Source organism: Vitis riparia, chromosome 16 (genome assembly GCF_004353265.1).
Source record: "Vitis riparia cultivar Riparia Gloire de Montpellier isolate 1030 chromosome 16, EGFV_Vit.rip_1.0, whole genome shotgun sequence".
NCBI classification, from domain to species: Eukaryota; Viridiplantae; Streptophyta; class Magnoliopsida; order Vitales; family Vitaceae; genus Vitis; species Vitis riparia.
Window position 1 is genome coordinate 17,003,289 of NC_048446.1, and position 25,214 is coordinate 17,028,502.

Here is a 25,214-nt window from a genome sequence, read left to right on the forward strand (position 1 = left end):
GAAGGTACCTTAAAGAGTTAGCACCCCTCTAAACCCTAAAATGGTTTCTACTAGCTAACTTGACGAAAGTATGACAATTAATTAGTTGATTATGGATACCTAGATAGGCTAAAGTGATTTTAAAATTCTACAAATTCTAGCATGCCAAACGAGGATTCAAATCACAATCATAAAGAAAGGATAGTATGCGTACCTAGACTACTTCTTATGCATTATCACAAGACATCAAAGTTAGTTTGACAATATAATACAATATATCTCATGCATTCAATCCATTCAAATAATCAAGAAATAAATCAGAGCAATCAAGACAATATCAAACATGAGAGTATTCACAAACAAATTTTGCATATTTATAGAATTAAAAAGAGAAGGGGTTAAGGGACATACTTGGATAGCAAACATAACTTACAATGTCTTTGCATGTAGTTAGAGAGGGTTAGCTCACAAATAATAACAAATAACTATGACAATAAACCCTAATATACATGGTATATATACAACTCAAATGAAATGACATAAGTCTAAAGAAACAACAATTATCACATAGGACATGCATACAAGCTCATTTTTTAAATTTAAACTAATGCTCAAGATAGCCATAAGTACCAAAATTAGTGACTAAGACAAAAACATGCAACAAGGGGCAGAATGGTTGCATTCACTTGAAAAAATCGTAAACAAATATCTAAAAACATTATTGTCATGGGAAAAAACAAACAACATTCTTATCATGTCTATATTACAATACCAAAGCCAAGATCAAGCAAAGATATATCAATTAACTCCAGATTAAAAGATAAGTTAAAGACTATATAGAATTTCTAGCATGCTGTCAGAGCATAAGGTTTCACAAAACAATTGCTAAAAAATATATACAATGAGAATTAACTACAAAAAAATTTAGGGAACTTCTCCTATGTGTCTAAATGATCATCCAATTGTCCAAACAATTTAACAAAGCTCTATTTAATCCCGGTTTACAAAAACATCTGAGAAGGTCCAGAACTAGGCAGAAAACAGTGACATGCATAAATTGAATTTTTAAAAATAATTAGAGATCTCATAAAATCAGAAAAAAAAAATCACACACATCTTTCAAAGTGTCTAGAATCCATCATGTACAATAGGCTCAATTTTGAAAAATGATATCTCCCTCAAGAAAGATGTTTTTTTTTTAAATAAATATTTTACATGTTAAAAACCAATTTCAAGAAGTCTAGAATTAGGGATATCATAACAAATTTATAGAGTCATCTAATAATTTATTTTTTACAAAAAAGATTTAGGTGTCTGGAACTGGGTGAAAATAAAACCATTTAAAAGACTCATTCATAGCTTCCATTTTAGAATTTATTTTTAACTCAAACAAAGTTCTAAATTCAATTTCAAGAAGTCTAAAATACCATAAAATCACTGAAAAAAATTTAGAAGCATCATAAATAGAACAAATCAAATTTTCTTTTAAGAAACGCAGTAAGTTGAATACGCTAATCAATAAAAGGTTTTTGGAAAATGATTTTATGTAGGGGTTCCACCAATTCCCCAATTGATATACACAAATATAGCCTAAAAATATCCCATTTATTTGGGACACAAGGTTGGATTCATGTTTTACTCAAAACCATAATTTTTATTGAAAACCGAGAAAGATTCAAACCGATCAAGACATGGTTGCATATTATTTAAGAAAATGAGATTTTGATTCTAAGGACTTTAAATGAGTTTTTGAAATGCATTTTAACGGGGAATATTTTGAGAAAAAGTTTCTCTTTAAAAAGAAAGACATGATTTGCGAACAACAATACACAAGAATCAAACAAAGACAATCTAGAGAAAGACAAAATTTCAAAGTAAAATTTTTGACAACCAACCAAACCAATATGGTGGAAGTAGGAGCCAACTTTTATGAGTTTCTGATGACCTCCAAGAATTAAATTTAATGAACAAACATCAAAACAAATAACTAAACGACCTTAGATCAAATAAAGTTAACCAGATATCAATAAAAAACTAACAAGGATTAATCAAGCGCATAAACTGAAGATATAATCAAGAATTAAATTAGATCAATCGAACACATAAACCTATGATTAAAATAATGTAAAATATAGTACCATAAGCGCTTACAATTCTAAAACACTTGAACTAAATAAAGATCAATCAAGAACTGAAACTTAATAGACTTAAAACATGAATATAATGACAAGAGGTCAAATTAATTAATTAATTAAAATTCTAAAGACTTGTAAACTGAATATGATCAATCCAAAAAACCAAAATTAACAAACATGGTGACAATGATATAGAATCAAATGAGTTAATCAACTAAAAACCCAAAGCATCACATGAATCAACTAAGATGAAATAAAAAAGAATAAAATAAAATTAAAACATGATGATAATGACATAGAATCAAATAAATTAATCCACTAAAATCCTAAAGCATCGCACGAATTAATTAAGATGAACCCGGAAACTAAAATTAAAAAAAACAAGATGATAATGACATAAAACCAAATAAATTAATCGACTAGAATTTTAAAGACACGAAAATTAAATTGAATAAAAAAACTAATAAACAAAACTTTAACTTTTCAATCTAATTAATTTTTTTTAATAATTAATAAAAAAAATAAAAAACTAAAGAACAAATAAACTCACTTACCTCTTCGAATAGGTGCGCGGATTGTAGCAATGTCTCCAAGTTGTACGTGTGTGATCATTCCAAGATGCAGCCTTCACTTTCATTCTTTAATGGTGCAACCTGCCTTTCATCTTATGGTGTGTCATGTGGAGAAATTATGTGGTGCGAATGATTGTTTCCCCTCAAAGTTGTAGCTATATGCTGGGAGGTAGCCTGTCTTTTCTCTTTGAAAATTTGGGTAGACCCCTTTAAAATTCTGGTAGTGGTTCCCTTGAAGATGGAAACTTTGCCCTAGAATGTATGTTGTTCGTGGCTTTTATCTCTAGAATCTCTTCACTTCGCATGTTGTGCGTGGCTTTTATATGGAGAATCATTAGTGTTGCTGCCTCTATCGAATACCTGATCGTGAACCCTAAAAAAAAACCTCCCCCAAAAATCCTATCCTTCTCCTAATCTTGTCATTCTCATTTTTTCAAAAATATTATCGTCCCACATTTTAAAACTTATCATCTCTTTTTTAAATAAATATTTTTATTTTCCAATTAAAAACTATTTTTTTTTTTTAAATTTGATTCTTCAATTAAAAAAAAAGAAAAGAACTAATGTCAACCATTTTTTTTCCATTGGTAAGTTTTCTTGCAAAAATATCAAATTTATTAAATTAAATAATTGAATGAATAAATAAATAAATTAGAAAACGATAAAACAATAATAAATAAATAAGTTAATTAAAAAAAATAAATAATAAAAAAAGATAACAAATAAAAATAAACAAGTGATTGATAATAATGAAAATAAAAATAAATAAATAAATAAACATATAAAAAAAATGAGCCACGCAAGCCATGCAACAATGCAAGTCATACAAGTCACACAAAGAAAGATGACCTAAGTGTACTTAAGGTGGACCTATGTGAACCTAAGTGTACCTAGATGAACCTAAGTGAATATAGGTGGGTCTAATTGGGCCTAGGTGGGCTAAGTGAGCCTAGATGGTCCAAATGTGCCTAAATGGGTCTAGGTGAACCTAGGTGTGCCAGGTTTGCCTAGGTGAATCTAAGTGTGCCAAGTGTGTCTAAGTGAACCTAAGTTGCCTAAAGGGGCTTGAGTGACCTAAAAAAAGGCTAGGGTGATCCTAAATGAGCCAAACGTGCCTAAGTAGGCTTAAGTGACCTAGGTGGGCCTAATGAGTCTTAATAGGCCCAGGGGTGTCCAAATGGGCCTAGGTGGGCATGGTATGCCTAAATGGGTCTAGGTGAACCTAAATGGGCCTAGGGGCACCTAAATAGGTATAAGATGCCTAAATGGGTTAGAGCGTGCCTAAGTGGGCCTAAGTAACCTAGATGGGCCTAAGGTGGTGCCTAATGCTGGGCCTAGGTGGGCTAAGTGAGTCTAAATGGGACTAGGTGAATCTAGGTGAAATATGATGTGCCTAAGTGACCTAAGGTGATCAGCAAGGTACCTAAGTGACTTAGGGTGAGTGTGTGTAATCTAAAAGGTGTCTAGGTGACCTCGGGCGAGTGTGTGCAAGCTAGAAGGTGCCTAGGTGTGCTTAAGAAGTGTTTAAGTGAATCTAGGCAATTTAGGATGCATCTAAGTTACCTAAAAAGTGTACCTAAATAGGCCTAAATATGCTATCCTAATGCTATACCTAAATAAGCTATCATAAAAAGGAAGGAAAAACCTAAGTCTAAATCATGGCTGCCAAGGTCATAATGGGGGGCTAGATAAATCCCTTAACCAGAGTCTTTAAGGTGGCTAAAAAAAAAAAAGCTTATGTAAGTATCAATGGACCACTAAGGAACATGCTATAGAGTACTAAAAGAACACTTAAGGCATGTGCTAAGGGACAAAATGGAGGGTCTACATCATGATTTTAATTAATCAAGTAGGATTTATTTTAGGTTAGATTAAGTGACCCAAGTTTTGGTGGGCTCAAGTTACTTAACCTCAATTAGAGAACCTTATAAATACCTCTTTAAGGGTTAGAGTTTTCAAGATAACCGTATTCTACCATCTAAAGAGAGAGCCATAGTCTCCACTCTCTCATACCTCTTATCGATTGTGTGTACCGGTTGTGTGTATCGGTTGTGCGCCAAGTGTAAGGTTGAGTTATCATGGTGGAAGATTGTGGGTCTACAAGACAACCTATGACTTTATTCAAATTCTTCACTGCATGGATTTGATGTGGTCACATCCAAATCAAGGTAATATTTTCTAATGAACATTTTAAATCTTATTTTTGTTTATAAATACATGTTTTTGTTGTGCATAGGATTTAAAAGAAAGTCGAGGAAAGTTTCGCATGCACCTTGTTGGGAACCTCAAATTACTCCATTTTGATACCCTTGAACTTGTAGGGTGCATGCATCTATCTTTAAGGATCTCTAAATCTATCATAAAAAAATAAATGGCTTAAAAATAATAGAATAATATAAATCTAGAGATTAAAACTCATATCTGTGATCTGGATATTCCTAGATTGAAATCTATTTAATGAAGAGTGTACTTGAATGATTTAAAAGTCTCATACACCCAATGTCTTTTGTCCGATGACTCAAACCATGCCCATGACACTCAAAAGAGTGGCATTTGGAAGGGTGGATGCCTAAACTCTCACTTTCTTTCTAGATTTAGAAGAAAACAATTACAAGGCCATTCAGAAACTTTAACCTCATAAAAAGGTATTTATAGAGTTTCCTTACTAGGCTTAAGTGATTTAAGCCCACATGGGCTTGACTTACTTAATTTAACCTAAAATAGGTCTTAATTGATTAATTAACCATATTGAGCCATCTAATTAATCAATTAGCTTAATCTAGAGACCTTATTCACTGTCTTTTGTATAATATTATATAATTACCAAAATGCCCTTATGCATAAGAGTTAATTAAGAGCCAATCTAACCCTCATAAATTGTGCTAGCATGGTATATGAGTTCAAAGTGGGGACTATTAGGACCCATAAGAGTATTAACTCCCTCAGAATCTAATTTTGAAGTTGATTTAACATCCTACTATAGAGAATCAATTGTACTTCAATACCCTATGTAAATAACAACGAGATAAAGTTTGGGTTTGTGACCTACTATTTACTATATGCAGATCCCCATGAACTAGTATTTATAATCTAACAAGGTAGAGTTATCACCTATCAAGATTATATCTCAAATATTTGAGTTACAAATACCACTTATTATATGATCAATGGACATATTCTAACTTTAAGGAGCATATGTCAAATCTACTAAAGGAATTACTATGACCACATATTTCATAATCACATATCATTTAGATCACCAAAAAGGGGACATACTGTCTCAAACCCATGAGATATCATGGTGCCTTTATTAATAATACATGTTGCCACTAACCTTTATCAATAGTGACCTAATCTACAAGGATATATAACCTCTTTAGAATCTCACCTATATGTCAAAGCCTTCTGTTGATTTTAACATATGTTCAATATCCTCTCAAGGTTGAGAGTTTATATGGTATAGTAGCTTGATAAATCGCTATAACTGATAGCCTTACATCATGATTCACCATATGTCCTATCTAATGTGCATCACATCACTAATACACTCACTATGGGAAACCCATCTCAATGGCCAAGACAAACCATCCTTTTAATTATGAGGTCATGCACTACAATCTTTATTGGATTTCTTAAATCTATGAATTGATTGTGGATAAATTATCTACTTATAAGAAATCTATGACTTGTATCCTTTGTGCAACTCTTAATGCACCTATGTTATGTATAATGTAAGAGATATGAGCTGAATGCTCAAATCAATGTCAATGTATAAATATGATAGCAATGAGATAGTCAAGTATGACTTTGTTACATCATGTCTTATTTTTAGTAACTCAATTCTTACAAACCTAACTTGATCATGGATAGAGACAAAGAGATCTGGGATTCCCTACATCTCATTCGTCTGTTACTGGGGGAGGGGGGGTAACATACTATCGACCTATTAGTTTCATTTTGTAATCCATAAATCTCACTTGATCCCCTACTACATGTTTTGTTGCTCTTAAGTCTACACTCCACTTAAGAATAGAATGAGAAACTAATACATGTATTCAAATATATGAAAAGAAAGACTTGGGATTAAGGTGTACCTTCTTTGGCTCAGTGCGCTTACGAGCATAGTGACTCAACTTTTCAAAGTTGTAGCATTTCATTTTGGCCTTATCCTTATTCCCATCACGTTAGCCTCTCTAATGTTGTTTTTATTGCCTTTCTTTGGCCCTAAGTTACCTAGAATACCATGTTTTCCTTATCTATCAAACTTAGGCTTGTTAACTTGATATTATCTTTCTTGGGTAATAAGTAAGGTGAATTGCACCCCTAGACATTTTTTTTTCTAACTCAATTAAGTGAGAGATATCGTTGTCCCATGTGAGCACAAGTTTCATTTGGCCACATGATTCATGCAAGAGCATATAAAAATTGCGATATGTTGCTCATTAGTGGATTTAATTCATGAATTAAGGTTTACATTGTCCTCAAATGCTTAACCATTATGAGTTTAGGATCCATGACCTATTGCTCAAACTTCAAAGTGATTGCACACATTATAGTTGCAGATATCAAACCATAGAAAATTTGGACTTGTTCCATATCGCATGAAAAGTGAGGTAGTACTCAATTCCCTTATCAAGTTGTTATAAATACCACTCAACATGTTAAAATGTGCACAATGGTCTTTCTTAACCTAGAACTAATAAGCTTTCATATCACGATGTTGTTCGACTAAATTCCTTTTCCTTAGGTAGGATCATGAGATCAAGTTAGGACCTTTAAGGCCCTCTTGTTCATTTAACAAGTATTGGATTTTTTGTGCCACATCATAATTATTGTTGTCTAATTCATCTCCTATAATGAAATCATCAATGGTGTTCTTAGTCGCCATTTTACAACATTTGTTGCACAGAGTATGACAGTAGCATATATTTCTTAATTTTATACACATTGATGTTTGATATCATTACACATTCGATACATGGTTAGCTCTAAACGAAGTGATTGTGGATCACATTTCCATGAGTCTCATGGTTGAAAATCCTTTGACTAAGCCCATAGTTTGAGATGTTTACTAGGCTCATATTAGCAGTTTATGACTCCATAGATTATGATTTGTTTCATTTCAACACTTAGATTGTATTTGATAAATCAATTTAATGATTTAATTTAATTTGATTTAATAACCTAATTTAAATTATTAAATAGATTAAGTATATTTGGTTAAATAACTTAATACCACAACTTAAAATAAAAATAATTTAAATATTAAGTCAAAATAGTTAATTTATTCTTATTTTCAAATTTATTTATTTTTTGTCTCATTTGCCTATGTTAATAAGAATATATTTAAGAATTATGATTCCATGTTCATGATTCGTTTTTTATAATAATTTTTTTTGAATATATATATATATATATATATATATATATATATATATATATATATATATATATATATATATATATATATAACACTTTAAATATGAATATTTTATAAATAAATTTATTGTTTAAAATTAATGAGAATAAATATAGGTAAAATCAATGAGGATAATTATTAATCAAAATTAACGATGATAAATGTATAAATTTAATAATTTGGAATAAATTTTAAGTTAATTTTATTAAAAAACCTTAATAGTAAAAAATAAGAATTAAGTTTTAAGTCAATAATTAAAAATAATTTAATTTAAAATCAATTTAAATCATTAATTACTAAATAATCAGTTTTAAGAACTACACACTTATTTCATTAAAAATATAATTATATATAAATTTAAAGTTTCAATTAATTAATGTGTTCAAAAAATATTTTTAAATTTTTGTTAGAAGTAAATTATTATTTAAAGCTGTTGAATCTTGGAATTAGACTCATTTTCAATTATTAACACTCACTTATTATTAAAACCTTTACCTGATGAATCGCCCCCAATACCTCCTAACTTGTGATTAGAAAGACACCTGCGCCTACTTTGAACGACCTATGAGCCTACCAAAGTCAAGTTGTTTCGTGGATCACTTAAATGTCTTCTCTTGATCATCTTTATTAATATTTACTTTTCCTTCTTCAATTATTTTTGGGAATCAAACGAGTGGCCCAACTTGGATGACGAAATAGGTCAAATAAATTAAAATGAGATATTTTTGTTAAATGACATGTTACGTATTGGCTATTGGGTTGTTGAGGTTTGAAATTCGGACATTGAGTGACTTTGATTTCATTAACATTACGAAGGTTGGTAGCAGCTTCCCTCCCGTGGGATTGCCTCCTTTTCAAAAGTCAAGTGGAAAATGTATTAATTTCCAGTCAAGGGGCTGGAAAAGTCTTTATCTCTCTATATAAAAAAATGTTACAATGAGAAACCGTAAGCAGATTGATTGCTCTCTCCTTCCTGTGGGTTGCATTCATCATATATGGGTAGGTGAAGAACAGAGAACAAAACAAATACATTAACACATGCAAACATGTCTGAAAATCCAAAAATAAACTCACGCACACAAACTTTGAAGCCACCTGATCATTGACTGCCGATGGATGAGAGTTGGTGAGACACAGCTTATAAATACCCAACACTCACACCCAGCTTTCTCAAGCCAGCTCCAAGCACTCTCTTCTTTCCTTCCTCAACTTAATCTTCAGCTTCAATTTGAGTACGTAGCTAGGATCAATGGCTTCAATTGAGGAAATTAGAAACGCTCAACGTGCCAAGGGTCCGGCCACCATCCTAGCTATTGGAACAGCTACTCCCGACCACTGTGTCTACCAGTCTGATTATGCTGATTACTATTTCAGAGTCACTAAGAGCGAGCACATGACTGAGTTGAAGAAGAAGTTCAATCGCATATGTAAGTATATATATTCATGCATTAATTCTTACATTCACAACATTTCTATACATATACGAGTGTGGTATTAAGTGAGGGTCACCTCCAAGTGAATGGATGTTTCAAGCTTAGAGAATAGCTTTTAGATAAATTACTTCAGAAAACTTGAAAATCATTTTACTTCAGTAACCGATATTCCTTTCATTTGACTGTAATGGCTTGAAGAGCTGTTCTTTGAATCATGTAGCATTGCTAGCTATAATTAAGAATAACCTTTTATACTTTCTTCAATGTTAAATGCATGTTGATCATCTTGAACAATATACTATATGACTAGTCGATTGGTAAAACTAATGTGTTCATGCTACTTCTTTTACAGGTGACAAATCAATGATCAAGAAGCGTTACATTCATTTGACCGAAGAAATGCTAGAGGAGCACCCAAACATTGGTGCTTATATGGCTCCATCTCTTAATATACGTCAAGAGATTATCACTGCTGAGGTACCTAAACTTGGTAAAGAAGCAGCATTGAAGGCTCTTAAAGAGTGGGGTCAGCCAAAGTCCAAGATCACCCATCTTGTATTTTGTACAACCTCTGGTGTAGAAATGCCTGGTGCAGATTATAAACTCGCTAATCTCTTAGGCCTTGAAACATCGGTCAGAAGAGTGATGTTGTACCATCAAGGGTGCTATGCAGGTGGAACCGTCCTTCGAACCGCTAAGGATCTTGCAGAGAATAATGCAGGAGCACGAGTTCTTGTGGTGTGCTCTGAGATCACTGTTGTTACATTTCGAGGACCTTCCGAAGATGCTTTGGATTCTTTAGTTGGCCAAGCCCTTTTTGGTGATGGGTCTGCAGCTGTGATTGTTGGATCAGATCCAGATGTCTCGATTGAACGACCCCTCTTCCAGCTCGTCTCAGCAGCCCAAACATTTATTCCTAATTCAGCAGGTGCCATTGCGGGTAACTTACGTGAGGTGGGACTCACTTTTCACTTGTGGCCTAATGTGCCTACATTGATTTCCGAGAATATAGAGAAATGCTTGACTCAAGCTTTTGATCCACTTGGTATTAGCGATTGGAACTCGTTATTTTGGATTGCTCACCCTGGTGGCCCTGCAATTCTTGATGCAGTTGAAGCAAAACTCAATTTAGATAAAAAGAAACTTGAAGCAACGAGGCATGTGCTAAGTGAGTATGGAAACATGTCAAGTGCATGTGTATTGTTTATTTTGGACGAGATGAGGAAGAAATCCCTTAAGGGGGAAAAGGCCACCACAGGTGAAGGATTGGATTGGGGAGTATTATTTGGTTTTGGGCCGGGCTTGACCATCGAGACTGTTGTGTTGCATAGCATTCCTATGGTTTCCAATTGAGTGCAAAAGAGTAAGAAAAATGACAAATGATCCCTATCTTATTGAATTAAGGAGGTGTTAATAAAGATATATACATATATCTACAAAGTTAATAATACTCCTAAATTTTTTTATCCCTATCATAAAATTGAGGGATTGTAATTTTGTGATTGTTGGTGGATGTAGTGTCCTTAAGTTAAAAGGATGAGACTTCAAGTTCTCGTTTTTTTATATTCTTGAAATGTCCGTAAAAGTTGTAATTTTCCTTTCTTATCAATTGTTGTTAGGAATTTGAGGCTAATCCAACCTATGGTAATCACCTTAGAGGGGGGGTGAATAGGGTGATGGTCTCTTTTCGCAAATATAAACTATGTGAATGAAGAGACAATTATATGCAAGTATATAATAAGCAATATAAAGACAATTGCATATAAATTAAAGAGTAGGGAAGAGAGAAAGCAAACACAAGGGTTTATAGTGGTTCGGCACAACCCGGCCTACATCCACTCTCCTCTAGCTTCAATCCCGAGCTTAATGTTCCACTAATCCAAGGCTTCCAAACCAAGCCTTCAAGCAATACAATTGGATAATGGTTCCAATTCACCCTCTTGGACTTTTGGCTCCAAGCACACTTTTCACTTCTTAAGAGTTATCCCACTCTTGAACAACCTCTCAAGTGATACCCCTCACTTGAGAAAATTCCTCTCAAAGATATACAAATAATGATCTCACAAAAATCCTAGCACAAGAACTTTAAACTCAAATGATACAAGAGAAACTAGGATTGAATGGTGCACTAAAGATATGCAAGTTTTGGAATAATGATGCACTCAAAAATACTCTTCCAAGGCTCAAATATAATCAAGAAAGATTTGGGAAGGTTTTGCTTATGAAACAATGAAGTTTGGAGCCTTTTTATAGAAGAAAAAAGTCATACTAGCCGTTGGGGGTTCAACCGGTTGAGCTAGGGGTCGACCGGTTGACTAGCCGTTAGGAAAAGTGACCGTTGGGCCTCAACCAGACCTCAACTGGACTTCGACCGGACTTCAACCGGTTGAGGTTCAACCTTGACCAAGAAGAGGAAGCCACTGGGAGAGAGAGAAACTTTTTGGCTCCCTCAATCGGTCCTCGACCGGACGAGCACAACCGGTCGATCGGTTGAACCGGTTGAGCCATTTTTTTGGCTCAACACTCAACCTTTTTCAACTTAAAACCTTTTAACACAAGTTTGAAAATCATTTAACACAAGGTTTTAGTTGAAAACATGAAATCATCCAATTCTTAAGATATTTAAAACAATATTACTCTTGGATGATTTTGGTGCATAAATAAAGAATGAAATGCATGAAACTCCTAGTGCACCAACAACCTTACAAAGAGATCTTAAGAAGCTTTGGTCTTGAAAAACTCTTCTCTTTGAGGTGGTATTTTTCTTCATGATTTCTCCTTGGCTTGATTTGTCTTTGGATTGCCACTTTGGAAGTCGTCTTGCCTAATCACACTTAAAATGTAGTCATTAGTTCTAAACCTTGTTTTGTTATCATCAAAATCAAGATTAACCAAACCTTGGTTTCACAATTGTATTGAAAAGAAAAAAGATGAATTAGAAATATAACACTAATTTTTATTTTGGTAGTGTACTTAAGAGATTTTCAACTTTATTTATTTTCCTCTTGTTTTAATCATGGTTTAACACAAACATAGTTGAAAATATGCTTATAATCAACTATGATCACTCCTAAATGTATATGCGAAAGTCTAGAACCCCAAACTATAGGGAATCTATTAAGTTAGGTTTGAATGTTTTACCTTAGCCAAAATAAGTTGAATAGAGATAAATCTCACCACTAGGGAGAATATTTATTTATAATCTATATGTGAGTAGACTTGTCATATGCTTTGCCTTTGATTTTCAAGTTGCATTTATTTCCTACGGTCTTATGACTAAGCAAAAGATCAACCAAATCCTAAATTAATTGCCATGAAATTCATCTCTTCCCTTATAGTAGTAAACAATTTGTGGATTTAGGTGAAGTCAATGCATCCTTATAAGAAGCAGGTTCATCAAGGTCTAATAGAGTGCAATATAGGAATCCTCTTCAATCTAAAAGCAACGAAGGGGGAATATTGCCATGTTGGGTTCTATCTAAGTCAAGACCTTGTAAAGAGGCTTCTGGTGTTACATTCCCACCAGGAGACAAGTTACTTCCACTATCTTTGATGATTTCAAGATAAGTTCGTACGTAATTCCCTATCCTTGCTAAGAGATTATGCTGATTCATCTTGCAATTCATGAAGTTTAAGAATCTTCTTTATTTCACCAATATTGGGAAAAATACTTTAGAATCAATATCATGTGAATATATTTCAATCAATTCTCCATTAAGATGTTCACCATACATCACACATCTATATTTTCTTTAGGGCCTAAATTCCTATATCTATGAGAAATGTTATGAACCAAACTTGCATAACCCTAAGATTGAAAATCCTTTAGAATTGGTTTTGTGTCATTCCATAGCTTATTTGGAGTTCTAGTGACTAATAATTAAAAGACACTCAGTTGAGGATGTAGGTAGCAGTTAAGAGAGCATCTTTCTAAAAGGTATTATGAGGTTAGCCTATTGTCACGGGCCTAAAGTTCCAACACAACAGCATGGCCCATACAACAACTCCCGTGGGCATAAATTAAGAGGCTTAGCTTGCATGCGCATTCCAAAGGCTTTATGTTGATTGGTATTGTCTTGCCATGGACTCATCAAGGCAACGACTCTAGATCTCAACCGGTTTGTGTAGGAGTGGCCAAACTCCTCTTCATTGTCAAGCCTTTGACTAGCGACAAGTTCCCGAACTTAACTGGGTTGACTTGCCTGAACTCTGAAGAAGCTTCCAACATCACTTACACACCCTATCCTTGGAACAGTTCTCATTTCATTATGCTCTAACTAGTCAACATACTCTTCTTGATCAACATTTCCGCTGCGGTCACGGACACCAAACAAACAATCCATGACACTATGCTATCATTGACGTAACTATGTTTATTAAAGTACAATTCCTTCTTTCTTCTATATCATTTTGTTGAGGAGTGCCAAAAATTGTTAGATGTCTACATATTCTCTTCTTTCTCATAGTTTCTAGAAATATTATGACAAGTATTCATGACCTCTATTAGTTCAAAGAATCTTCTAAGTGTTCTCTTTTTTATTCTCAATCTCTACTATAAAGTGCTTGAAGTAAACTAACGTTAGAAAATGATGAGAGATTAGATATACATGAATGAAACTTGAGAAACTAAGGGGCATTATGAAATGCCTTTCATTCATAGGTTTGTGAATGTTTGAATGCACCAACGCTAAGGGGTATGAGACTCTAGGTGCTTTTTCAAAAGGCTTTCTACATGCTTTACCTACTAGACAAGTCTCTCACATAGGTAGGCTAACATTAGCAATCCACCCTAAAAGGTTTTTTCTAGCTAGTTTATCCATCATTTCTTTGCTTATATGTCTTAATCTAATATTCCAAACTATAAGAAAATAGGCCAACCATGACGCTTTTTATGCGTTAAGAAAGACATTCAATGATACTTCTCCAAAAAGTCATCTTCTAGCTTGTCATAATGTTTCAGTATACAATGGTGCTTCCAAAAAACGCCATTGAAGAAAACCTTGGCGCTTGAAAAAATATCATTGTTAACTATGTTAGATTTTGTTAACACTTTTAAAGGTTTCATTGTTAACAATAACAAACCTTGACGTTTTTTAAAAGTGCCATCAGTTAGCGGTTTCAAGGAAATGTTGATGCTTTTAAGAAGCACCATTGTTGAGTTGAGTATGCCTTGACACTTGGAAGGAAAATCATTGTCCAATTTTGGTATTTAGGGCTTAATCAAGGTCACCCTAAGTCAAAATGACTTTACCATTAAGTGCTTAGGATACTCTATCGAGACTTACAATCATTAATTGTCAAATGTTGAAATACGACGCTTTCTAATGAATAAAAGGGTTACAATGACAAGCTACTTTGAATAAAAAATGTCTGTTCCTATAGGGATTAATTCATTCTAATGGATGGATTAGATGCCCTAGAGTTCCCTTTCCTCAACCTAGATGACTACTAACAAATCATTGAAAGCATATTAAATTGAAACGAATGAAGAACAAACCTAGGAATTGAACATTGAAACATTAAATTCAAATATGAAATTACATTAAACTAATAAAATGAAATGGTTCAATTGTGCACGTAATGAAAAAACAATTCAAAACTAGGAGCAAATATAGAAATTTGAAATAAGAACAAATAAAATTAAGAACCTAAGATGAATAAAGACTCCTGGATCCAGATTCCCCAAAGTTGTTGGTTGATGTAGCAGATAAACCTCTCTTCAAGGGAGAGGATCTGAACCCCTCAATGACTTCACTTCACATTTTTCTAGAATATCAAAATATATGATCAAAACTTTTTTCTTTTTTTTTTTTTTAAACACCAAAACATATTATCATAATATATCTTTGGAAAAAGTTCTGAAAAAGATCACCGACTACATATGTTTTATATTCCATTTTTGTTTGTTTTATGTTTTTGAAGTTAAAAAGAGGGAATATATGATATTGATTTACTCAATTTTTAATTTTTAAATTATTTTTAAAAATTAATAGAATTATTATTAAATCTTACTTGATTCAAAATTCGTTTACCTAATAGAAAATTTTGAAGAAGTTAACTAACTCCATTCAAAACTTATTTACCCATTGAGGGACTTACAATAAGTTGATATATTGTTCATAGGAAGTGGAGCAAAATGACATGTTAAAATAGTAAAATTGGGATATTTGTACCAAGAAGCGATACAAGAGGGATATAGTTATTTCTAATACACTAATTTCTACTTTTTTGAATTAAAATTTATAGTTTTTAAAGAAAATTTAAGGTTATGTTTGGTTCTTGAAAAATATTAAGCAAAGAAAACAATTTCTAAGAGAAATAATTTTCTTATATTTGATTTTATTATGTAAAATATGAAAGAAAATTAAATATATTAATGAAAATTAATTAAAAAATCATGTATTTTAAATTTATTTAATCTTTGTATAAAAGAGTTGAAATAAGTTAAATAAAATTGAAGCAACATATAAAAAATAATTTATTAACTTTAATTTTATATTTTTTTCCTCCAATTTTTATTTTTTTTTACTTTTCCTCTCTATTTTATTTCCTTGAATTTTTCCTTCAAATTTTTCAAAAATAACCTAAATAAGATAAAATACATTTAAAGAGATAATAGAAAGAGTTTTAAGATATTAAATTAATTATTTAATTAAGGAAGCTCTTCAAAGTCAAGTTAGAGGCGGTCAACAGTCCACTGTCCTCACCAACCAATGGCTGCTCCCACCAACCAAATGTCAAGGCTACCGACAGATGGCAGTTTCCTATCGGAATTATTTGCAAGATGAGATGCAGTACAGCATGCAAAACATGGAAGATTTACCTTCTTTTATTTTTTTTTTCATATCACTAACCTTCCCTCATCTTTCTAGCAGAAATGAGACGAATTGTTATATTTTTATTTGTCTTCATTCAGTTCTTGCTGGCCAAGGACGGAGTGCTCAATTATTGTATTTATTAAATCTTGGTTTGAGCTTGATATGATTTTAAACAAAATTCAAATCAGTGCACAATTAATATATTGACTGATATAATTTAGAATATTTAGAGTACCTGGTCAAAAACAAGGGTTGTTGAGTCTATTTCAAATTTTAAAACCTAACCTCGTTTTCATTCAACAATAGACGTAAGTGGATCGGATGCTTTCTTCTTCATATCATATATCATTGACTGCGATGCATCAATGGGTAGGTGAAAGATCGAACAGGGGAGAATGAAAGTAAAACCCCTTTCATTGATTTCATCATTCTTTGTTGACTGCGAAGCTCAATTATATCACGCACTTTTGTTATCAGTTCACATCCGCCTACCATCAAGTGGATGAAGGTTGGTGAGACACAGCTTATAAATACCCAACTCTCACACCCAGTTTTTGCAACCCAGCTCCAACCACTTGAAATTTAATTTCTCTTTTCTTCCTCAACTCAATTTTAAGCTTCGATTGGAGTAGCAGCAATGGCTTCAGTTGAGGAAATTAGAAACGCTCAACGTGCCAAGGGTCCGGCCACCATCCTAGCCATTGGCACAGCTACTCCCGACCACTGTGTCTACCAGTCTGATTATGCTGATTACTATTTCAAGGTCACTAAGAGCGAGCACATGACTGAGTTGAAGAAGAAGTTCAATCGCATATGTAAGTATATTCATGCATCAATTCTTATATACATAACACTTCTATACATGTTAGAGTGTGTGCTATTAGGTGAGGCTCACCTCCAAGTGAATGAATGTTTCAAGCTTTCTAGAGTATATTCTAGATAAATTACTTCAGGAAACTTGAAAATCATTTTACTTTAGTAACCAATATTCCTTTTATTTGACTGTAATGGCTTGAAGAGCTGTTCTTTGGATCATGTAGCATTTCTAGCTATAATTAAGAATAACCTTTTATACTTTCTTCAACGTTAAATGCATGTTGATCATCTTGAACAATATACTATATGACTTGTCGATCGGTAAAACTAAGTTGTTCATGTTACTTCCTTTACAGGTGACAAATCAATGATCAAGAAGCGGTACATTCATTTGACCGAAGAAATGCTTGAAGAGCACCCAAATATTGGTGCTTATATGGCTCCATCTCTCAACATACGCCAAGAGATTATCACTGCTGAGGTACCTAAACTTGGTAAGGAAGCAGCATTGAAGGCTTTTAAAGAATGGGGTCAACCAAAGTCTAAGATCACCCATCTTGTATTTTGTACAACTTCCGGTGTAGAAATGCCTGGTGCAGATTACAAGCTTGCTAATCTCTTAGGCCTTGAAACATCCGTTAGAAGGGTGATGTTGTACCATCAAGGGTGCTATGCAGGTGGAACTGTCCTTCGAACTGCTAAGGATCTTGCAGAAAATAATGCAGGAGCACGAGTTCTTGTGGTGTGCTCTGAGATCACTGTTGTTACATTTCGTGGGCCTTCCGAAGATGCTTTGGACTCTTTAGTAGGTCAAGCCCTTTTTGGTGATGGGTCAGCAGCTGTGATTGTTGGATCAGATCCAAATGTCTCGATTGAAAGACCCCTCTTCCAGCTTGTTTCAGCAGCCCAAACGTTTATTCCTAATTCAGCAGGTGCTATTGCGGGTAACTTACGTGAGGTGGGACTCACCTTTCACTTGTGGCCTAATGTGCCTACTTTGATTTCCGAGAACATAGAGAAATGCTTGAGTCAGGCTTTTGACCCACTTGGTATTAGCGATTGGAACTCGTTATTTTGGATTGCTCACCCTGGTGGCCCTGCAATTCTTGATGCAGTTGAAGCAAAACTCAATTTAGAGAAAAAGAAACTTGAAGCAACAAGGCACGTGCTAAGTGAGTATGGTAACATGTCTAGTGCATGTGTGTTGTTTATTTTGGATGAGATGAGAAAGAAATCCCTAAAGGGGGAAAAAGCCACCACAGGTGAAGGATTGGATTGGGGAGTACTATTCGGTTTTGGGCCAGGCTTGACCATTGAGACCGTTGTGCTGCATAGCGTTCCTATGGTTACAAATTGAGTGAAAAACGGTAAGAGAAATGATATAGCAGACATGTCTTATTGTATTACAGAGGAGGTGCTACGAAAGATATGTACATGTATCTTCAAAGTTAATAATAGTACTCCTAAATCTTTTATTCCTATCATAACATTGAGGGATTGTAATTTAGTGATTGTTGGAGGGTGCAGTCACGTCAGGCAAGTGGATGAAACTGCAAGTGCTTGTCATTTTGTTATCGCGAAGTTTCCTGAAAAGTTGTAATTTTTTGTTCTCATAAATGCCATTGAAAAGAAAGAATGAATTAGATATACAGCACCAGTTCGAGTTTTACTTGTGTAAACTAAGAAAATTTCAACGTAACGTTTTTACTTTCATTAATTTGAATTTTGGTTAAACACAAATATGATAAAAAATTTGCTAATAATCCAAAGCGTCATTTCCCTAAGTATAAAGAATTAGTTGTAGTGTAATTTCCCGCTGAATCGGGGGTGTCAAAGCACAGGGAGATGATCATCAAGGTGCAAGGGAGATAATCTCGTGGATGAATAGAATTTTTGGAGGTAAATTCTCTCTCAATTTTTTGAAAATGGGGTTGATGGATTTTGTTGAAAATAGGCCAGCAATTGCAATGAGCTACAGCTGAAATTTAATCAAGAAGGCTTTTGCAAAATTATTGAGGCTTAGGGGATCCCTTGGGGCGTCTTTTTTTCCTTGAAATGACCCTCAATCAAGTTAACATAGCTGAGATTGCTGCCTGCTCTCCTCTAAGGAATCTGCAGCTCTAGGCTATGGAATCTTTGAAATAGTACCACAGGAGTAAGGGGTCAAACCCATAGGGGATGGATGAATTTAGAAATGTGGCATAGAGAATGGATGATGGAGATGGATGAAAACAAGTTCCAGTCCGGTAGGTAATGGAGGAAGTTGATGTACTTGAGGGACTCTCTCTGATTTGGCACTAGAAGGCCTTCCTTCTGCAGCTAACAACAGACCATGTTCTTTCAACTCTTCTTCAATCTTTTTAAATCCAACCCTTATCTTGGGCAGATTCTTCTCCCTATCCTCAAGGCATTGAACTTTTCTTCATCGTCAGCAATGGGATGGTTCTTTGCTAGAAGGCATGCAGTCAGGAACCTTGGCATTTTCATAAGCCTAGATGAAGTTGTCTTCAATGAGAGCTGGAAGGTCTCCATATTCCCCTTTGAACATGGCATAATGCACTTCAAACCTCAAATGCCTCCTCTCCTGTTGATGCCCAGCTGGGAAGATATTGTAATAAATAGCATGGTCCAATAATTTCATCTGAGCAGGTGGCCAAATCCTTTTGGTCCTTCCAGCAGGAGAGTAATTTTAAACCGTACTTCTCAAGAGCTTTAAGACGTAAGGAAGCCAATTATTTGCCAGCCTGCATGCTCACAATTACTGCAACTATGAAGTTATTGTTAGATAAATTTAATCAAGTATTATTTATCGACTGTTGGAGGACCTTCTCGGAGACGTTGAGTTAAATCATTGTTTATTCTTGTGTATGTTATCCAAAGGAAATAAAACGAAAGAATGGATTTGAGTTTTGCTTATGGGTGAGTGTAAGAAAATTTTCAATATATGGCTTTTCCCGTGCTGATCTACTCCGACTTCGGCATGAAAACCAACGTGCCTGAGTTTTCTTTTCTTTTTTGCAAACAATCTCATCCAACTCAGGGGCTAAAAGTGGAGGATTGCTGATTTGAAGAATACATAAAATGGTTGGAAACAAGGTGGGTTCTACAGTATATATAAATTAATTAATATAGCCACCACCATTACCTGAACATGCTGTGAGAAAAATATCACCGAAGGTTTAAGATTCCACCTTTCATAAGTCTTATTAGACTAAGACATATACAAGAATAATTCTGTATTAATAAAACTGTGGATTATTAATAAAATTTTTATCATGTTGTTACAATTATATTAATTATCACCTACAAATACAACATGATAATGAGTCATTGTTTTCTAAGATTACCTTTTTAACTTAAAGTTTTTACATAACATAGCATAACTCAAAATAAACTTCTTGCACATGAATGTCATCCTAAAGTGTAAGCACCAAAATTTGTATCACTTCATAAGTTAACTTTGGAGCTGAGGAAGATTTTCACCTAAAAAAATTTGTATATTAATTACTATCATATACGAAATCTAGATAAAAATAATGCAGCAATTATAAAAAAAAAAAAAAAGAAGGTTGGTTATTGTTGAATTCTCCTTCTCATAAGTTTAACATATGTACAAAAATGTGTCCTAACACAAAATCTCTTAAGTGGATGAATCAATTTCATTAGAAGACGAAATGGACAATCGGCTAGCAGTTGGAGGTTGATGTTGAATTTGTCATTTTCCCCCTCCACTGATAAGATCATAAAAAAAACCCATGTGATTGAACAAGTCTCCGCCACCATCTATGACTTCATCAGCCTACCAGCTGCAAGTGGATTGGAAGTTGGTGAAAGTGCATGAATCAATTACCCATTAAAAATTTGAGTTAAGATATTGCTTATTAAATGTAAACATCCTTAACGTTTAAATTGATTTACTTTGTTGAGTTGTGGGTTAGTGAAAAAAGTGATTTGTAAGTTGAGTTTGTGAAACTTAATGTTTTTAACTTGATGATTTAAATGGGATTTAAGTTATTCTTAAATTGTAAGTTGTAAATAGGGGTTTCCTCTTCATTTGTAAGTTGTAAGCACCTTTGTCAAAAATTAGTTCAAAGCTTTTTGAGAGGAATCTAGGGTTTTTAATTCAATCCATAAGGTAGAGAGTATTTGATAAATAAATTTAATGACTTCATATAATTTGTTAATTTAATTTAAGTAATTAAAAATTGATTAAATATGTTTAATAAATAATTAAATATTACAACTTAAAGTTAAAAATAATTTTTTGTATTAAGTTAAAATGACTAACTTATTTTAAATTTCAAATCCCCTTTTGCCGATGTGGAGCCGATGACTCCACATCTCTAATTGATATTTCATGATAAATACTTTATAGTTATTTTACGTGTTTATAAAATTTTGAATATGGATGTTTAACAAATAAATTTATTGCTTAAGGTTAATAAAAATAAAAATTAGTTACAACTAATCACAATGTGTTGTAAATACAATGGTGAATGACCACATTGATGGTTATTTATGAACTCCATTTACTCATCTTTAAGATGAGTAATGGGAGTTCATATTGTGAAGCCTATAAAAGGCTTCTTACACCCCATGTAAGATCCATCATGAGCAAAAGAAAGATATTCTCTTCCTCTCATTCTCTTTCTCTCTTTCTTTCATTCTCTCAACATTTCTCTTCTTTGATTTCTTTCTCCTCTCTCTCTCTCTCTCTCTCTATATATATATATATATATATTATTAAAGTAATACATAGCTATCTCTACTTTTATTTGAGTCACATTTATTCTCATTTTACAACACATTATCAGCACGAATTGCTTTGAAGGTAAATTGATAGTCAGACCATCTTTTACTAAAATCATATCTGCGTCACCGGTCTTTTTAGAAATAATACATGGGGACATATGTGGGCCTATCCATCCACCATGTGGACAATTCCGTTATTTTATGATTTTAATAGATGCTTCTACTAGGTGGTCATATGTTTGTATCCTTTTTACATGTAACGTTGCCTTTGCTAGACTCCTTGCACAAATAATCAGATTATGAGCACAATTTCTAGATTATCCAATTAAGACAATACGTTTTGATAATGCTGGCGAATTTACTTCTCAAACATTCATTGACTATTGCATGTCAGTAGGGATAAATATTGAGCATCCTGTTGCTCATACTCATACCCAAAATGGTTTAACAGAATCCTTCATCAAACGTCTCCAATTAATAGCTCGACCATTACTAATGAAAACCAAATTACCTACTTCCGCTTGGAGACATGCTATTATGCATGCTGCAGCTTTAGTCCGTATTCGACCTACAACTTACCATGAATGCTCCCCTTCACAACTTGTGCTTGGAAAACAACCAAATATCTCTCACTTACGAATCTTTGGTTGTGTAGTATATGTACCAATTACACCTACACAACGCACTAAAATGGGTCCCGAATGAAGACTTGGGATTTATGTAGGTTTTGATTCTCCATCTATCATAAGATATCTTGAACCTTTGACAGGCGATGTTTTTACAGCCCACTTTGCGGATTGTCATTTTAATGAGAGTGTTTCCCGTCATTAGAGAGAGAAAAGTCGATTCCTGAAGAACGACAAGAAATTAGTTGGAAGGCATTTACTATGACCCATCTTGATCCTCGTACAAATCAATGTGAACTAGAAGTTCAAAGGATCATTCATTTGCAAAATCTTGCAAATCAATTACCAATGCATTCATTGATACAAAGAAAGTGACAAAGTCACATATCCCGACTACAAATACTCCAGCACGGATTGATGTTCATGTAAGACAGTTAACAAATGAATCTAAGATATGCCTGAAGTGTGACAGACCTGTCAGCTCAAAGGATGTAACTCCCCAGAAGAGGAGAACCCAAGAAAAACTTGACACTCTAGAAGAGGCCATCAAAATGACTGATCAGTTTAAAATTAATAAATCTATAGCCCTAAAAGAGGCACAAATAATGCAGAAAGCCCCTGAAGAGGCACATATTGAACAATAAGCCCCTAAAGAGGCACATATTGAACAAGAAGCCCCTGAAGAGGCACATATTGAACATGAAGCCCCTGAAGAGGCACATATTGAACAAGAAGCCCCTGAAGAGCCATATATTGAACGGGAAGCCCCTGAAGAGGCATAGGTACCTGAAAATTGTGAGATCTCAATAAGTTATGTACATAGAGGAGAAAAATGGGATCGAAATAACATTATTATTAACAATATTTTTGCTTTCCAAGTGGCCTTTGATATCATAAGAAATAATGAAGATCCCGAACCACAAAATGTGGAAGAATGTCGGCATAGAAATGATTGGCCAAAATGGAAAGAAGCTATATAAGCAGAGTTAAACTCATTAACAAAATGAGAAGTTTTTGGACCTGTAGTCCAAACACCTAAAGATGTAAAGCCTGTTGGGTACAAATATGTATTTGTACGAAAGCGCAATGAGAATAATGGGATCATAAGATATAAAGCGTGATTAGTAGCATAAGGTTTCTCGCAGAGACTTGATATTGACTACGAGGAAACATATTATCCTGTCATGGACGCAATGACATTTTGTTTCTTAATTAGTTTGGTAGTCTCAGAAGGACTGGATATGCGTCTCATGGATGTTATTACAACATATTTATACGAATCCATGGATAATGATGTATACATGAAAATTCCTGAAGGATTTAAATTGCCTGAAGCAAATAGTACAAAGCCTCGTAGCATGTACTCAATCAAGTTACAATGATTCTTGTATGGATTAAAGCAATCTGGACACATGTGGTACAATCACCTTAGCGAATACTTGCTAAAAGAAGGGTATGTGAATAACCCTATATGCCCATGCATCTTCATTAAGAAATTAGAAACCGGATTTGTAATTATTATAGTGTATGTTGATGACTTAAATCTTGTTGGAACTCCTGAAGAGCTCATTAGAACAACAAATTACTTGAAAAAGGAATTTGAGATGAAAGATTTTGGAAAAACAAAATTTTGTCTCGGCCTACAGGTTGATCATTTTCCAAATGGAGTTTTAGTACATCAATCAACATACATTAAGAAAGTTTTGAAACATTTTTATATGGATAAAGCACATCATTTAAGTTCTCCAATGGTTGTCCGATCACTTGATGTGAAAAGGGACCCATTTCGTCCTTAAGAAAAAGATGAAGAGTTACTTGGTCCTGAAGTACCATATCTTAGTGCTATTGGTGCACTTATGTATCTTGCCAATTGTACACGTCCAGACATTGCTTTTTTCTGTCAATTTATTAGCAAGATACAGTTCCACTCCAACTCAAAGACATTGGAATAATGTCAAACATATATTGTTTTATCTTCGCGGAACTACTGATATGGGTTTATTTTACTCAAGGGAATCAAAGCAACAATTGCTTGGATATGTAGATGCAGGATATCTTTCAGCTTCACATAAAGGTAGGTCACAAATAGGGTATGTGTTTAATTGCAATGGTATTGCTATTTCATGGAGATCTGTCAAACAAACAATGGTGGCCACATCATAAAATCATTCAAAAATACTGGCAATTCATGAAGCAAGTCGTGAATGTATATGGCTAAGATCTATGATCCAACATATTCAGGAATCATGTGGACTCTTCTCTATCAAAGGTGACTCAACAATATTATTTGAAGATAATGTTGCATGCATTGCACAAATAATAGGGGGTTAAATTAAAGGAGATAAAACTAAACACATTTCACCAAAATTCTTTTATACACATGAACTCCAGAAGAGTGGTGAAATTGATGTGCAACAAATACGCTCAAGTGATAATCTAGCAGATTTATTCACAAAATCATTGCCAACCTCAACATTCAAGAAGTTAATACACAGGATTGGAATGCGTCAACTCAAGGATATCGACATGAGGAGGAGTATGCTTGTAAAAGGGTGTTAGTGTACTGTACTTTTTTTTTCCTTCGTCCAGGTTTTGTCCTATTGGGTTTTACTGGCAAGGTTTTTAATGAGGCAGTCCTAACATACCAAGAAAAGAATATTGTAC

At 33.8% G+C, this 25,214-nt stretch overlaps 2 protein-coding genes across 2 annotated transcripts; both read left to right on the plus strand.

Moving 5' to 3' along the window:
* The first annotated feature begins 9,259 nt into the window (after positions 1 to 9,259).
* Positions 9,260 to 11,103, plus strand: LOC117934282 (stilbene synthase 3-like). Its single transcript, XM_034855957.1, has 2 exons — positions 9,260 to 9,532; positions 9,891 to 11,103. The coding sequence occupies exons 1-2, from the start codon at positions 9,355 to 9,357 to the stop codon at positions 10,889 to 10,891; spliced, it is 1,179 nt and encodes a 392-aa protein (XP_034711848.1). The 5' UTR covers positions 9,260 to 9,354; the 3' UTR covers positions 10,892 to 11,103.
* A 5,806-nt stretch (positions 11,104 to 16,909) lies between these two features.
* LOC117933764 (stilbene synthase 5) lies at positions 16,910 to 18,819 on the plus strand. Its single transcript, XM_034855285.1, has 2 exons — positions 16,910 to 17,171; positions 17,529 to 18,819. Exons 1-2 carry the CDS (start codon positions 16,994 to 16,996, stop codon positions 18,527 to 18,529), a joined length of 1,179 nt encoding a protein of 392 aa, XP_034711176.1. The 5' UTR covers positions 16,910 to 16,993; the 3' UTR covers positions 18,530 to 18,819.
* Positions 18,820 to 25,214: the final 6,395 nt, after the last annotated feature.